The sequence below is a fragment of the Pan troglodytes genome, chromosome 10 (assembly GCF_028858775.2).
Source record: "Pan troglodytes isolate AG18354 chromosome 10, NHGRI_mPanTro3-v2.0_pri, whole genome shotgun sequence".
Taxonomy (NCBI): Eukaryota; Metazoa; Chordata; class Mammalia; order Primates; family Hominidae; genus Pan; species Pan troglodytes.
The window spans coordinates 40,252,036-40,268,823 of NC_072408.2; the positions used below are offsets into that span (position 1 = coordinate 40,252,036).

A 16,788-nucleotide genomic window follows, 5' to 3' on the forward strand; every position below is an offset into this window, starting at 1 on the left:
CTATAATCCTAGCACTTTGGGAGGCTGAGGCAGGCAGATTACCTGAGGTCGAGAGTTCAAGATCAGCCTGGCCAACATGGTGAAACCCCATCTCTACTAAAAATACAATTATTTATTTATTTATTTACTTATTTAAAAAAATTAGCCGGGTGCAGTGGCATGTGCCTGTAATCCCAGCTACTCTGGAGACCGAGGTATGAGAATCTCTTGAAACTGGGAGGCAGAGGTTGCGGTGAGCCAAGATCACGCCACTCCAACATGGGCTACAGAGTGAGACTTGCTCTCAAAAAAAAAAAAAGAAAAGAAAAAGGCTTTGCCACTTAGTATTAATAAGTTACAGTACTTCCTGAGCCTCAGGTTTCATCATCTAGGAAGTGGAGATAATAAAACCTACCTCAAAGTTTTATTTAAAGAGTGAAACGATTCTGTATAAAAAGGGATAGTTTTAAAATATTTAATAAGAACTGGTTGTGCCTAACTCATTTCTGGAAAAGGACAGTGGACTCAAATGAGACTTCCTGTTCTTGTCACTTTGTTTACAGATAGTTTCTCAAAATGAAAGAATCCCAGCACTTTAGGAGAGCAGTGTGGGAGGATCACTTGAGGTCAGGAGTTGGAGACTAGCCTGGGCAACATAGTGAGACCTCATCTCTACTAAAAGTTTAAAATAAATTAGCTGAGTGTGGTGGCATGTGCCTGTAGTCCCAGCTACTCCAGAGGCTGAGGTGGAGGTTGTAGTGAGCCCAGATGGCACCACTGTACTCCAGCCTGGGCAACAGAGCAAGACCGTCTCAAAAAAAAAAAAAAAAAAAAAAGTATATTAGGCTGTTCTTGCATTGCTGTAAAGGACAAATACATGAGACTAGGTAACTTATGAAGAAAAGAGGCTTAATTGGCTTACATTTCTGCAGGCTTTATGGGAAGCATGGTGCTGGCATCTGCTTGGCTTCTGGGGAGGCCTCAGGAAGCTTACGATCATGGTGGAAGGCCTTAAACAGCCATATCTGGCAAGAACTTACTATCTTGAGGACAGTACCAACAGGATGATGCTTTATGAAAAGCTTCTTTTTTTTTTTTGAGATGGAGTCTCGCTCTGTCGTCCAGGCTGGAGTGCGGTGGTGCGATCTCAGCTCACTGCAACCTCCGCCTCCCGGGTTCAAGTGATTATTCTGCCTCAGCCTCCTGAGTACCTGGGATTACAGGTGTGTGCCACCACACCCGGCTAATTTTTGTGTTTTTAGTAGAGACGGGGTTTTACCGTGTTGGTCAGGCTGGTCTTGAACTCCTGACCTCGTGATCTGCCTGCCTTGGCCTCTCAAAGTCCTGAGATTACAGGCGTGAGCCACCATGCCTGGCCTATGAAAAGCTTCTTCATGAATAAGTATCAGAGTCAGTCTTGTAAATTAAACCCTGAAAATTTTAGAGTCAGATCAGCTAACACTCTTCACTAGAAAAAAGCCAGAGGAGTTTGTATTCTGCTAGGGGCAGTGGTTGGGAGTGCCCATGAAGGACTTGGTGCTGTTCTGTGAGTCACTTCCAGAACCAGAAGTCTTCCTTCACCATTTTGTGTCCTCTCCAGTGTTGCTGTCTCCTTTAAGAGATCTATGATAGGGACTCACCCACATACCACTCACTCCCTATTCGTTCTGTTGGCATCAAAGATTTATATGCCTTTTTTGTGAGTTGGAGTCCTAAGGAATAGCTACTGTCTGGGCCTGACTGCTCAGAAGGGCATCTCCTTCACCTCTATGAATAGCATTGGTTAATCCTTTATCCTCTGAAATCTTCCGTCTCCCCATTGACTGGAAGACTTTTCCCAGCCTGTTAAGAGCCCGTTGTTTCCAGGCTAGCTTGATCTCAGGCTGAGTGGCCCTCTTTGCTTCAGGAATCTTCCCATTTTCTACCACTGTTCTTCTCTCTGTCCCTCGCCCCCAATAATCTTCTTTACTCCTCACCCTCCTTACCCATTAAACTTTCCAGCTCCTACTGGATAACTGGAAGGATTGGAGAGATTCAGGAATGAAATCTCTAGCTACCAAGCTCAAGTCTGGGCCATCCTTCCTTCTTGGGCCTTGTGACAGTTCATGTGAGTTTGGATTAAAGCAGCCAGGAACCCAGGCAACTATTGTCTTCAGTCTAATTTTTTTCTTCTTGCTTCTTCTTTACAGGCAAAGAAGAGGAAAAGAGCAGAGCGCTTTGGGATTGCCTGATGAAAAGTTCCTGATACTTTCTGTTCTCCAGTGTTTTCCATTTCTCTCCTTCTTCTTGGTCACATATATGCCTAAATGCACAGTCATGTGCCTACGTCCTGCCTCGCAATGAGGGAGCATGTACCCCAGGTACATCCGTGAACTGCGGCAGCAGTTTGACTTATTGCTGTTTCAGCTTTAAGGTTGTTGTGTTTTTGTTTTTGATTATGTTGCTTGTTAATAAAAAAAATAGAAAAGAGAACAATGTGTTTTATTAGGTGCTCCTTTGATTTATTGGAGCTAGATTAGACCAGATAAGGGGAGCTTCAGGGGCAAATATGATAGAGAATTGGCCATAATACCTTTATCCCTTAGAAGAGAAGACAAGGAAAAGGATTGAGTTTACCCTTTAAGCCTATTTATTCCCTTCTGTCATACTCACAAGCATTTTTTATCCTCTGTGAAGAGGTTAAGTTACCCACCCACCAAGTCTTTGCTCCAGCAGCTTGTAGTGACCCGCTGAAATAAAACAGAACATGGGAGGTTTTAGGTGTTGCAAAGGACATAAATACAAGGGCAGTGATTAGTAGCCTTCTGTTATTAGCTAATAATGCAGACTTTTTCTTGGATAAAATGGAGTCCAGGGTCCCACATTAAAGGAAAAGGGCCCTGATTTCAAGGGTGATGTGATACGATACTATGTTGGTCAGTCAGTTCAGGAAGGGAGATGGGCTGGATATCCCTCAGAGACAGAAGAAATTTTGTATGCAGAATCAAAGCATGACAGAGGATGTCAGAGCTGTTACGCATTGTTAGCTAAATCATTGGGAACATAAGCAGTGGAACTGGAGGCTTCAAGTTCATGTAGATCTGAAACCTGCTTAATCTTTTTGGATATGTTATTGCAGAATTTCTCCTCTTAATCTTTATATAAGCTCGGTTTTTGTTTGAGTTATTTTTGGTAATAAGACTTAGGAGCCTGACACCTTACCTGAAAACTTTGGTACTATGATCAGGTCCCATGTTGCTGTGGTGTAATCCTTTATCCTTATTTCTACTAAAACCTGCCTGGTTTTGTGCTTAATGAAATGGTAATAGTTTGATCACCTTTCTAATGTCAAGATATCTCTTTATTTCTCCAAAGTCTCTGGTTGGTGAGGAAAGCAGGGACCTAAAGTTTAGATAATTTAGAAAAATTGTGCCTTGGAGAGCAGATCCAAAAACTGCTGCCCATTTGTTGTAAAGTTTGCCCCATTCTGAGACTTTGGAGAAGTGAACAAAAGGGAATGCTGGTTAAATTTTTGACACCTCTTCAACCAAATAAACCTTAAAATTGGAATGACCTTCCCTTTTCCCTCTTTTCCGTCTGCCTCCCTTTTCTTTACCTCAGGCTCTGATCTTAGGGCTAGCTTTTCCTCTCTCTACTCTGCCTTCATCTGAAAACAGAATAGATCTGATTTGTAACTTGAGAGATTATAGATTCACTAATGGTTTCTTCCTGAATATGGTTTTAAAAAGAGAAAAATACATGAGGGAATAGAGCAGATGCTGATTATGAAGTGGAACAGTGGATCTTTTGGAAGTTTTCTTCACTTTGTCTCTTTATCCTCTATAACCTTCCAGAAAGATATTCAGCCTTACTTGCCAGGATTCTCTTCTTGAAGCCTAATTATTCTCCTCACTCATCTTACTTCCCCTAGATCTTTGAACAGTGTTTTCCAATTTGTGAGGATTTTTTTTTTCTTATTAACCTCTTTCATCCCATTTCAGCAGCTGTTCCTATGTTGGTCAGAAGTCTCTAACCTCCAAGCCAGATGAAGTCCTCCCCTTCCTATCTCATTATAGTCATTCTCCACATACTCTTTGAGCATGAATAGTTCAGGATGCCTTTTTCCCAATTCAGTTTTAAAATAGTAATTCCATTTGGAGATGGAACAGACATTGAGGCTTGTAATTGTTTACCTGAGATCTTAGTACCCTTCCTTCTTCTCCCCCAGTTTCCCTACTATAGTTGATCCAGCATCCAGATGTGGTTAACTGATTCCAATTCCTGAAGCTGTGACATTCTCTGCATACCTGGAAGCTCTTAATGAGGGAGTCTATAAAAGCTGTGGGGAGAACTAGCTTCCTCAGCTGTAAATCTGTACTTTTTTATGGTTCTCTAGGATTATTCTTTTTTTCCACTCTCACTCTAAACTGCCCAGCCCCCCACCCCACCTCTTAAGAACTGCTGAAGATAGAGGCTAGAAGCTTCTGTGAGGATGAGGGCTATAGGAAGGAAAGTGTGAATAAGGGCAGGACTTCTTGGTGTTGAGCTGAGTTCTCTTGCTGTGTCTGATATGAGGAGTGAGGGAGGAACTTAAGGGAGGATAACTTTTTTGCTGTTCTCTTATATGAGGGCCTCTGGCAATGCCACTTATTTCTGATTATTGGAATCCCCCCAAAATTTAACCTCCCCTTCTCTTGCCATATCTAGACTTTTCTTGTTTTTCCCTTCCAAAGGGATTTAAAATTACAGGTTTCACATCTTTCCAGATTCTTTGAGTCCAAGGTGTCCCTAACTTTCTTGTTATCTCTTTCCCTTATGTTGTTCCTGTATTTAGGTTTCTACCTCCCGGATCACTTTCAATAGGATAGATTAGAATGTAATATTGTTTAGCAACTACTTAGGTTTAATTTCTTATTCTACCACACTAGCTCTGAGACCCTGGGCAGATAATCATTCTCTTTTCAGACTGTACCAAAAGGAACCCCATTGTGAAGGTTGCTGTGTGAATTAAGTGATATTCTCATATCATGTATTCACACTACAATTTGCTTACCATAATTTGCATAGTAATTATTCAATAAATATTAGCTTTTACTGGGTGATCAGGGTACTGTGGAAATACATATTTCTTTCCCTGAGTAGGTTCTAGCTAGGTGTGAGTGCCCTAGTTTGAACATGTTTGTGTGTGCATACACCCAGTTAATGCAGTCGTATTTTGAGAAAAAGAAAAGGCAGAAAGAGTCCCATTCACTCCCTCAACCCCAGCTCACTGGCAGGAAAGCTGGACATTGTTGCTTTGGAGCATTGACTTTCCTGCTTCTACGCCACTACAGACCAGAAGCTGTAAATGCCACTGCCTGCTGATTCTTAGCTTGGGGCCCCTGCCATTTAAAATATAGGCAAGGTCAGAGTATAGGATAGCTTCCCATGCCTTCGGTTGGAGGATGTTTTAGGATAAAGAAAAGACTTGTAAAAAGTCATCTTGAGTAGTCTTTTTTTGGGTGTTCTCTCAATATAGGAAACAAATGAGCCACAGGGAGAGAAAACCCATTTTCAGCTCAGGCCAAAGTTAGGGGTAGATGTGGATATGGTTCCCTTGGGAAGATAGAATACATAACACTTCTGCTACTCAACCACTTCCAGCCTCAGTCTTGTAGTTGGTCTTGAGTGGGGTCAGTGTGCTGATAGAACTGATAAGACAGGGAAAACATGGCAGTACATTGAACCCGCAGTAGCTCTGTCCCCAATTCTGGATCAGGTTGATGTCACAGGAGCTTTCCTTATTTTTATTTTACTTTAATTTTTTTTAGAGACAGTGTCTTACTATGTTGCTCAGCTTGGAGTACAGTGGCTATTTACAGGCCCAATTATAGCACACTGCAGCCTTGACCCTCTGGCCTCAAGTGGTCCTCCTGCCGCAGCCTCCTGAATAGCTGGAACTACAGGAGCACACCACTGGGTCCTGCTTTCCTTTTTTTTTTTTTTTTTTTTTTGGAGATGGGAGTCTCACTCTGTCACCATGCTAGAGTGCAGTGGTGCGATCTCAGCTCACTGCAACCTCCACCACCTGGGTTCAAGCGATTCTTCTGCCTCAGCCTTCCATGTAGCTGGGATTACAGGCACACGCCACCACGCCCGGCTAATTTTGGGTATTTTAGTAGAGATGAGGTTTCACAGTGTTGGCCAGCATGGTCTCGAACTCCGGACCTTGCATGATCCGCCCGCCTCGGCCTCCCAAAGTGCTGGGATTACAGATGTAAGCCACCGCGCCCAGCCAGCTTTCCTTATTTTTGAAAAATGTGAGTCAGGCAATATTCTTTTGCCATTCCCAACTCATATTCCTGGGGAATTGTGCTCTAGGTACATGGGAAAAATTTTTACAGTGAACTGAAAGAATATTTGAGATGCTATTTTAGCCACTCTTGTGTAACAAGGCAAGTTGGTTGGCTATGTTGGTTTAGATTTTTGTCAAACTTCATTGAGGAAACCTAGGAACAGGGACTGCAGAAGAATAGGACACTAGCTGGATCATCTCAAGAGAACCTTTAGATCTTCCATTCTGTGGAGGCTGGGAGAGGGGTTTTGTTGTCTTTGGGACTGTTTTGGCTCAAGCTTTTCAGAGAGGGGTTGTTCTAGGTACCCCCAGTTTCCTGTCCTCTTTCCATCCTTCCTTGGCCTGCATGTCCCAAACCTCATACCACCATGCCCTTAGTGTTTTCTGTCTTGCTCCAGGACCCCATCTTCTTAGTCATTGAACACGAGGTTTCCTGTCTCAGATCCTCTTCACCTCCGGTTCTCCAAGGTGTAAATGTGGCACTTGATTAGGGAGAAGAGCTCAGCACTGAATTCTAAACTCTTTGACCGCTTTTATTTTTTTTTTCAGGTTCAAGTGCTGGATTGTGTCATGTGACCATCCCAAAACTCAGAGCACCCTATGGCCATCTTTGCCCTCTGTCACATAACTTGAAAACTGCCTGATGGCCTTTTTGCAGTGGTTCCCTCCAGGAAGCCTTGATCTCAGTTGAAGAAGTTCTTTCCCGGCATTCCAATGCCCCTGTCAGCTCCATACTCCTCAGACACCCTTAACAAAGGCTGTCATGCACACAATGTGACAAATACACAAAATAAATGATAATTACACTAATAATGATATGTTCAGAGGGGCACTGGCCAGGTCCACACACATCATAAGGTGGGAGGGGGTGCTAACTCCCACTGGGTTGCTGAGCTGTGCCCCCCAAGTCCCTTTACTCTGTGCCTCTTTGGGGGTAGGGAGGAACAGGGGAATGAGACTTCAGCTCACAGATTTATGTTCATAAGAGAAAGACCCCTGCCCCCCACCCCCCCACCCACCACACACACACAAAGGTCTTTATTTGGTGGTATTTAAGGAGCTGTATTCTAAGTGTCCCCCATATTTAATGCCCCAGCTCTCTAGAATCTGTAGAGGGAAGATACCTGATGCTTATTGCCCAATCCCTACTCTGCCAAGGTCACGAGGCATTTGACCTTGGAGGGAGATATCATCTGTTCTTCACTTCTCTGTTCCTTTCCTTCCACCAAGGAAATGTGAGTGGTGTTGATGGCCGGGTGTGTCTTGTCCTCCAGGATTGGGGCAGAAGGAAGGATGAAGAACAGGGCCAGAGAGGTTTGGGGTTAGCATAGCTGCTATATGGGTGAAGGCAAGCTGAAGAGCCTAACAGCCCTGCCCATTCCTCTACTGAAAGATCTTGTTTCACTTTCTCACTATAAGAATAGGAATAAGATGTTAAAGCTCACCAACATCACCTTCTCAAGGGTGGTCACATACCTTTGCCCCTTCCACCAACTGGCCAAGGGGGAGAGTCATGCTCTTGGGAAGAATAAGCCATCCAGTTTTGCTCACCAGCTTGGGCTTTACTTTAGTTCAGTACTGTTTTTATCAGACCCGTAACTGCTGGCTCTACTTAGAGTGACAGTTTTGCTGAAGGTTCTTACCCCCACCTCTCCTGACATCCTCTAAGCTCTTGCCTGGAGCCAAGAGGCCTGGTGGTGAAGTAAGGATAGGGTGTGGATCAGGAGATTCTCAACTCCTTGGCTTCTAGGCACTGTCCAGCTGGGAGGCAGAGGGGAACTTGTACTCTGAAGCCTGTGACTCCTCTTAAGCCTCACATCTCTTCACCACTACTCTGGTGCCCTGGTTATCTGTCCCACAGCGAGAGGTATTTTATGTCCATAAAGTGCCCGTGGTAAGTGCTCAGAATTCATCTCTTGGCTGTGGCGGGTGCTGTCATTTCTCATTCCATTGAGGGGAAGAAACTGAGGCACAGTGAGTCCAGAGGAGAATGGGTCAGGGTTGTGGGAGGAATGAATGGGCCTAGCTAGTGACTTGAAATGGCAACCAGTCTCAGCCTGCTTCCTAGCCTTCCAAACCCGGGAGTCTCCATCCTTCCCATCCTCTGTTCTAACTGGCCTTGTCAGATGCTTTTCCCCACTGTACTTTCCCCTCCCTGCTGCCAGGTACTGTTAGATTCCAAAAATAAAAGGAAAAAATAATTATACACTCTGCTTCCTTGTTCTCCCCTCTTCCACCCTGAGCTTTGGGGTTAGGAGACTAAAATGTCCCCCTTCCAGAATCCCTCCCACCTTGGTCTGCTGGCTCTATTCCCTAGCCCAGAGCAGTGATTTGGATTCAAATGCCCTGTAACCTTCAGCCTCCTTACTGCTCCTTTCTTGACCTCTCCTAACGCTTTCCAGACCCAGGGGACTCTGGGGTCTCTATACTCTCTCTAATTGACCTGAAGATAGAGGCTGGGAGCAGGGCCATTCCAGAGGCTCTTTGGTCTCTCTCTTGGCTGAGGGAATTTGGGCATAAGCAGGCTGCACCCTCTGGCTAAATAACTCAGCATCATGAGGGTGGACCTGAGGGTTTAAAGTAGCTCTCATTATATAGATCCTGGATGTTGAGGGTTCTCTCTCCCACCCCCGCATCCCCAGCTCTTAAACCCTAACCTCTTACTATTTCCATGACAACTGGCTTCAATTCAAGCCATTTGGCTCAGAAAAGGTTGAGTTAGGGTGATGATGGGTTAGAAACTAAACTTCATGTGTCCGCCCTCTTGCCCTTTACTCCCATTCCCAACCCTGGAGGCTTTATACAAGTGCTTAAGTGAGTAGGTGTTGGGGAGAGTAGGGTTTGGGGAATAAGGGATAAACAGGGCACAGTGGGCAGGGGCCCTCCTATTCCAGTAAAGCCAAATACCAAAAAAATGAAAAGTCACAATAAATAAATAAATAAAAATTCCCAAATCTTTTTGCCCCTGCCCTCACTTCCCCTTCCCCTGGCCACTGTTGGAGGGAGAGAAGGAGAAAAGAATGGATTTTTGATTTCTTCTCCTACTGAATAGTCAGGGGATCTCCCCAAACTATACCAAGCCCCTCACCTTGCCAGTGGAAGAAAGGAGGCTTGGTGTGGGGCTTTCATTTATTACTCCATTTCAGTCTCTTTCTCAGTGTTTTGTCTCTGCCTCGTCTGTCTCTTCTGCCTCTCTCTTTGCCTTCTCACTGCTGCTCTTTTTGTTCCTCTGTCTCTATCACTGTCTCTACATCTCTCTGTCTTTTTGTCAAACCTTCTCATCTGCAAACTTCAAACACTCCCCACCCTGACTATGCCCCTCCTTCCCCTTTCCCCCAAACCCCTCACCCCTCAATTCCCACCTGCCTCCCTCTGTTGTATTGCACACTGCTTGGTCAGGGAACAGGGTGTGATGTTCACGGGAAGAGTGGAGGGAGCTCTAGGGCTTGGGGGGATGGGGGCAGGGCTAGGGGTCTTGGGGTAGGGTCTGTGGGGGAGGCATCCTCTATCCCCCACCTTAAGAGCAGCCACAGCGATCCACCACCATGCCAGGGATCTTGCCGTAGATAATCTGCTGCTTGTCATTGAAGTAGAGCATGTTGATTGGGGACATCTTGGTGGGGGTACAACAGGGCCCAGCAGAGCCTCTTGGATTGGCCTGCTGCACCAAATGGGTATGCGGATATTTTTGCATGAACATGTACTCGCACTGGCCGGAGCAGTAGTTGGCCTTGTAGCGCTTAGGTGCGATGATCCAGTCCCAGCCGAAAGCCTCAAAGTCCACTGTGAGGGGATATCGGCAGCAGCGGGACTCGCTTGAGTGCTCGTCGCAGTCCAGACCCAGGTTCCGCCGGGAACGTTTTGTGTTCTCTAGGACTCGAAGCTCCATGAATGGATGCTGAGGGTCAGGGAGAGGGGAAAGAAATGTGATATGGTCCTGAACAGTTCCTCTTCCCTGTTCCTTTCCCACCTGCCAGGGGCATCAGAATAGAGACTGCTGACTTCTCAGCTTTTCCATTGCTCCCACCCCCAGAATTTATCTTTTGCCCACTTTTCTTGCCAGCTAGCTAGCTCTCCTTCAACTCACCATCTCTAATTCTTACTCTTCTGGCAACCTGATCCCTGTCAGCCCCTTGGCCCAACGCCTCAACAGCCAGTTTTTTTGTTCTCACAGCTCTTCCATTAACTGACACCTTTACCTTCAAATCCAGTTTTCAGCTGTTGTCTGATTTGGATCCTTGAGAAGTAATAGTTGCCACCCCACTCCTCAACTCCTCCTCTAGAATCAGCTGCTGACCCCAGAGAAGTAATGCTGGTCCCCAACCTCCTTCACATTCCTTGTCTACCTTTTCCAATGTAACCCTATCTCCTCAGGGCCAGGTTACACATATCCACCACCTCAGGCCCCCTGCTCACCAGCCCCTCGGCTCCCGGCCCCAGGGAGGTGACAGCCAGGTCTGTGCCACTGGGATCAAAGGCGTTGATCTCGATGCCCCAGTTGCTCTGTGGCTGGCGGAACCAGCTGTGTAGCACTTGCTTGAAGTCGATGCTCTGCCAATGGCCTGAGCGTGAGTGCAGCTCAATCTTCAGTGAGCGGATACGGATGTGACGCCGGCCTCCGCCCCCTCCCCCTGCGGTCCCTTCCCCAGTTAGGGGTTTTAGTCGCAAGATCTGCAGGTAGACTGTGGCTGGGCGGGGTACAGGCCGTAGGTACACCCACAGCTGGGCCTTCAGTACCTTTGTGAACATCACCTTGGGGCTGAAGTGAAAATGGCAGCAGAGAGGGCTGCCATCTGTCTGTACTGCTGGGTCCGCTGATAAGAGAGAAGGGCACAGCATCAGCAAAGGGTGTTTGTGTAGGGGATCAGTAGTCCTGGGTGGCACTGGCAATTTTGGACTTCTCAGCCTGATTTTCCAGTTCTTCTTTACCCTTCTCCCATGCCTATCTTATACCATGCCTCCGGTACCTAAAACAGCACTTCCTCTTTAGGATGATGGCCCTATAAGGCCTTACTGATCTGTGTCCATTTCCTAATCCATTTGCCCTAATATATAGGTTCCTGTCTACCAGATAACCTGCAAAATTATTCCTCCACCACCATCCTTACTGTCCAACTTTTCCCAGCATGTAAGGCTCCAACATTTTCTGAATCTTTGAAGCTCTTTATAGAAGCCATACCTCTTATCACACCTGCTGCCCTTCCATCACCTTTCCCCTATCTGCTCTGATTTATCTGCTGGACAGGTAGAGCCTGGCACATCCCTCCCCCACAAAATAACACAGATGGCCTCAGAGAGGGGATAACCCAGGGTCCAGATAGGGAGCATGAGCTAAATTTATCCCATTATGTAAACCAGAATTCAGATCTAGGCTTCTTGCCTCACTCCCATTAGGAATAACACCCAGCAAAATGGAACTATCCAAGCACTTCCTATACATCTGTCTCCCCATTCTCTCCTAAGAAGTTTCTTCAGCTGCTGCTTCATCATCATCACCATGACTGCCCCCAGCTCTTGAGGAAAGGAATAATTACCTCCATGGTGTTGCCTCCTATTTGCCTAAAGCATCAGAAATAATATTAAATACACCAGATTAACTACAATGCCTTTTTTCTCCCCTGAGCTTCCTTTGACTTCTCAGTCTAGTGCCAGTAGGTCTTTACAAAGTTTTAACATCCCAACTTTACATTTTGACCCATTTCCCCTTGCTCTGGACCTTAAATTGATCCTTCTTGGGTCTAATAGATGATTCTCAATAAACATCTGCCTCTGCCTCCATTCCAGCTCCTCTTCACTGCCTTTCCTAAGTCAGTTGGGAGTGTCCTACAACATGTCTCCATTGGACAGAATATATCTATCCTGACTCTAGATAGGAAGAATCAGGAATGAGCTTCCAGAGCCATATAAGCAGGGTTAGGAAGTCTAGGCCTTTAAGTATCCTCCCCATGTCTTGAGTTCTGCAAAATCAGGGTGGACTTAGGGTGTCCTGTCAGCTCTTCCCCACCCCCACCCTGGGAGAAAGAGGACCTTCTAAGTGAGATGAGGAGAAAGTGCTTAATGAACTTCATATATTCAGGATATGATACCCAAAGTCTCTATAGCTTTTTTTTTTCTTGATTATTCTCTGAGGTCCCAGGGCCCTGGTAGTCCAGTTATTTTACTGGCTGGAGCTTCAGTGATGGTGCAATGGAGTAGGATTTGGGGGGTGAGAATTCAGAGATCAGAAGTAGCTGGGATAGGGAAGCTACTAGTGAGATGGGGAGTGACAAGCAACATCCCAAATAGCATACTTTATAAATTTCAGCATAAGAATTGTCTATTTTCTTGCCATTAGGTACTAATCTCCATGAGAGTGGACACTGTTATTATTCATACTGTGTCTGTTTTGCTCACCATTGTAGCTTCAGTGCCTCCCATAGTGCTAGACAGCACTCAATAAATACATAGTGAATGAACTCCCTAAACTCCCAATCTTAAATTATACAGGCAAGTGCCTGAAAGTTCTTCCTGGCATCTAAATTCTGTTCTTTGGCTATAATTGAAGTGGGTTTAATCACTGCCTGATTCCTTACTAACCACTATCTAACCTTACTCACCAAACTTCTCAGTGTGATACAGATAATAATAATTCTTGCTTCACATGAGTGCTGAGCATTAACTAGAGAATGTGAAAATAGGAAACAAACAAACCAACATTTATTGAGAAGCTACTACTATTTTCGCATTCTCTACTAAGCTCTAAACATAACCCTCCCTCTACCTAAGCTGATCCAGGGTTTGAAGATGAGGGCTACATCTAAGTCTTTGGTTCCACATACTTGTCCCAGTGGACAGGGGACAGTCAGTGCTACAAGGAGGTAGAACATAGGGAGAAAGAAAAGAGCAGGGAGAAGAGCCAGGGGAGAGACTGGAGATGGTGAGGGAGATAATAGAGAAGAGACTGTTAAGAGTTGAAGGCATATTAGTAGATATAGGGAGAGAAATAGAAGTTAGAGTGGAAAGATGCAGGGGATAATCATGGCAAAGGGAGAATAAGTTTGAGAGTTTCAGAATCCTGATGCAGAGGCAGTGATAGAAAGGAGTGGGTGATGGTTAGAAAGCTAAAGGTGGGAGGAAGCTAAACCTAGTGGGGTAAAGGAGAGAAAGGATAGAAAGGGTACAGACTGAGGAACAAAGGAGAAGCAGGTAGAGCCACAGAGGGAAACGGGGCTCGAGAGAGTCCCCAGCACACATATGCTGAGCTCTGATGGGGAGGAAAAGGGGCCACATCTGTGTTGAATTGATCGGGCTGGTGGCAGGCAGCAGGTCAGGTTTAGTAGGCGGCGCTGGTGGGAGAGAGAGGTCACTGCACTATTTTCAGCAAATGCCCAGCCCCCTCCCTGCACACCACCTCCCCTTCCCCCCACCCTAACCCCCCCAACACACACACTCCCAACCATGGCTGGAAGGCCTAAGGGCAGGAGGTTGGGCTGAGAGGGCAGGGGCCTCTTGGTGTGGGGAGGAGAGAGAAACTCGGGCTGGGCTTGGCTCCCAGAAGGGCAGGGGGCTGGGTTCCCAGGATGAAGGCTTGGTGGGAGAGCCTGAGAGGGTAGAGGGAACTAGGGCAGGCAGAGCAGCCTAGGAGAGGTGGGGGCTGGGGTCCAGGGTTGAGGGCTGGGGGAGGGGAGGGAGGGGGAGGGGAACGGAGGCCATCTCTGCTGACAAACACCTCCCCCGATTAGCAGAGCACAAGTCTCTTATTAAAGCGGGTCCCTGGGGATTAGACTATAAAAGTCTCTTTTTCCTTTTCCCCTCTCTCCCTCCCCTCCCCTCCACTCCCCCTCCCTCTCTTAAGAGCTCAGCTAGGCTCTTAAAGGGGACGTACAATACCTGGCCGGAGACCCAGTTCCCTACTTGTACAAGTCCTGGGGTGGCACGGGACTGTAAGTTTTGATGGGATCCTACCAGCTGGTGTCCCCTTCCCACCGACCCAGGCCTCACCTGCACAGCCCACCTCATGTAGGCAGGGTCCCTTCACTTCGTGTATCCCCATTACCAGAGCTAACTCTGGTGGGCTCAGGCCTGTTGGTTAAGGGATGCTAAGGATATTTAGGGGCAAGGAGAAGTCCACAGCCCCATCACCCATCCTGGAAATCTTCACACACACTACACCACAGAGACTAGAGTATCTTTTCCCCCTGTAACCTTCATCTTCCAGCAAACTCTTGATCTGAATTCCTCTATAACTCCGTTTCCTAGAAACCCCACCCCCTACCCCTGCCCTCAGTCGATCTGAGACTGACCCTAGCTTCCATAAGCAGAAGGCTTAAGAATAGAAGGGAAACTGAGGAACCCCAGACCGGATCCCCATACCTCCCACCCCCACAGCCAGTTTCCTGGTTCTTTGAGTTTAACAGCCCTGACCAAGTCTTGTGGAATTGAGGTCTGCAGAAATACCAGGGGCAGTGTGAGGCACTCAGCCTCCCAGATGCACACCTGGGTTCCTGTGCCTCTCCCATGGGGGTAGGCCACTGGGACTCCCCTCAGCCCCCAGCTTTTTATGACCCATCTGCCAATAAACCAGTCTCCCCCGTCTTCTGTTCACAGCCATAAAACTAAACTCTGTGTGTGTTGCAGGGGGCTGTGGGAAGGGGGGAACCTTGCCAAACCACTAGGGAATAAGAGAGGCCTGGTTCCCTGTAGTTGGGGGGGGGGGGAGACCTCAGTGGGGGAGGAGAAGGAGTCACCTGACCCTAAGGAGAGCTGGAAAAGGGAGGGTGTAGTATTCGCCTGGATTTTCCAGGCCATAAAATTTCAAAGCAGCTCATGTCTATTATATGTTCATCTTCCGTTTGGTCAGGGGCTCGGATGCCTGGGTTCCTGCTCCCCCATCTACTACTTTCTCTTTTTTCCTAGGTCTTCGTCTCTCTCAAGTCCACCTGCAGTAGGGGTGGGCGAATAAGGGATGGAACACTAAGGTTTGAGTAGCCAATGAGTGTCCTTAGCCCCCAGCGCAATGGAGTTGAGCTCTCCGAGCTCGGTCAGTATCAAGAAGGCACAGCTTTTCCGACCCCTTGGGATACCCGGTCTGAGACAGGGGTCAGGATGGAAAGGGTGCCAGCTGGGCTGCCAGGAGGTGTACAGGGCTCTGGGACCCTATTCTTGGGAGAAAGCACACAGTTCTCTGCAGGCGGTTGGGCACGTTGCGAACGGAGCACGGAGTGGGGAGTTACCGCCAGGGCCACTGGGAAGCAGAGAGCACTGCAGTCCAGCTGGGGCTGCGGGGGTCCTGCAGCCTCCCGATTCTGTTCTCCAGCCTCCCCACCACGGCTTTTCAGGACAGAGTCACTGCCCAGCCCCAGCTTCCCCGGACTCCAACAAGGATCTTTTTAGCATACTGGGGGTGGAAGGCACTATCTCGAAACCCGCCCCATTTCCCCCGCCCCAACCTCCGGGAACTAGGCGTGCATACAACTTTGCAGCCCATCTCCACCGCTCGGAAAACTTCTATGAAGTAGCCCCCGCTCCCTAATTCGTCAAGTTTTCGCAGAAAAAGCTTCCGGGCCGGGGCAGCAGGGAGCGCCCCGCTTGGAGCAGAAGGCGCCCTTCGCGGGGCCAGAGCCAGCACCCCACTGCTCGCGCCCCGCAGCCCACTTACTCTCCTGGGCCATGCTAATGACGGTCTCGGTGGTGGCGTGGTACTCGTCCTCCTCCAGGAAGTCCTCGGGCTGCAGCGCGTCGCCCTGGAAGTCGTGTAGGTCCAGGATCTGCTGCAGCGGCGGCGCCTTGGGCAGCAGCTGCTTCACCACCTCGCGGCTGATGTTGGGCGCCTCCTTGAGCCGCAGTTTGCTCAAGATCTGCGACTTGATGCTCTCTAGGCGCAGCTCGCGGCTGTGCTGCCGCCAAACGCACACGGGGCAGCCGTCCGGCTCGGGCGCCACGGACGGGGCTGGCCGGCTGGAGCGCTCCCCCCCGACCCCCGCCGCTGCCGCCGCCGCCGCCGCCGCCGCCGCCGCCGCGGGGCCCTCGGCCGCCTCCCCCCGGGGCCGCAGCTCCAGGGCGAGGAGCAGGAAGCCCAGCAGCAGCGGGGCCGCGAGCACCATGCTGGAGGGGAGGGGAGGGAGGACTGGGGGGCGGGGACGCCGGAGTCCCGCGGGGAGGGGGCGGAGGGAGGAGGGAGGAAGGAGGAGGGGGTCCGGGCGGCGCGGGATTGGGGGCTGCCCGGCCGAGGGGGGACCCGGGGGGCCGGGGGCGGCGGGCGCGCGGGCGGGGCGGGCGGGCGGCCGGGGCGGGCGGCTGGGGGGGCCCGAGCCCGGGCCAGGCCCTTTATAGCCCCGGCCCCCGTGTCGTCAGCGGCCGCGATTGGCTGCGGAGCCAACAAAAGAGGCAGCGCTGTCATCCGAGGCGAGAGAGGGAGCCGGAGAGAGCCGAGGAATAGAGAGAGGGAGGGAGTGAGGGAGCAAGGGCCAGAGAGAGATGAAGAGACAGAGATATGAGGGGGCGGGGGGCGGATATAG

At 48.6% G+C, this 16,788-nt stretch overlaps 2 protein-coding genes across 8 annotated transcripts in view; one reads left to right on the forward strand and one right to left on the reverse strand.

Moving 5' to 3' along the window:
- The window catches only part of SARNP (SAP domain containing ribonucleoprotein), a 78,222-nt gene extending 71,117 nt beyond the window's left edge, over positions 1 to 7,105 (forward strand). For 5 of the 7 annotated variants that reach the window (XM_063786655.1, XM_024347800.3, XM_016923256.4 and 2 more), the window contains one exon: positions 2,169 to 2,451. In XM_063786655.1, the coding sequence (XP_063642725.1) occupies positions 2,169 to 2,210 (42 nt within the window). In that variant the 3' untranslated portion in view covers positions 2,211 to 2,451. Of the gene's footprint in view, positions 1 to 2,168; positions 2,452 to 6,841 lie in introns of those variants that run through there. The other 2 variants (XR_010148298.1, XR_673361.5) reach the window with 1 other exon arrangement.
- Positions 2,586 to 16,484, reverse strand: GDF11 (growth differentiation factor 11). The gene is made up of 4 exons (XM_016923257.4): positions 15,930 to 16,484; positions 10,709 to 11,106; positions 9,809 to 10,190; positions 2,586 to 2,708 (listed from the first exon to the last, which is right to left on the reverse strand). The coding sequence occupies exons 1-3, from the start codon at positions 16,372 to 16,374 to the stop codon at positions 9,810 to 9,812; spliced, it is 1,224 nt and encodes a 407-aa protein (XP_016778746.3). The 5' UTR covers positions 16,375 to 16,484; the 3' UTR covers positions 2,586 to 2,708; position 9,809.
- Positions 16,485 to 16,788: the final 304 nt, after the last annotated feature.

Excerpts from the sequence above, each read along its gene's own strand:
- GDF11 (XM_016923257.4), bottom strand. The coding sequence starts at position 16,374 with ATGGTGCTCGCGGCCCCGCTGCTGCTGGGCTTCCTGCTCCTCGCCCTG. Across the intron at positions 11,107-15,929 it reads CATTAGCATGGCCCAGGAGA|CGGACCCAGCAGTACAGACA; the intron begins GTAAGTGGGCTG and ends CTCTCTTATCAG. Across the intron at positions 10,191-10,708 it reads GGCCGGGAGCCGAGGGGCTG|CATCCATTCATGGAGCTTCG; the intron begins GTGAGCAGGGGG and ends CCTGACCCTCAG.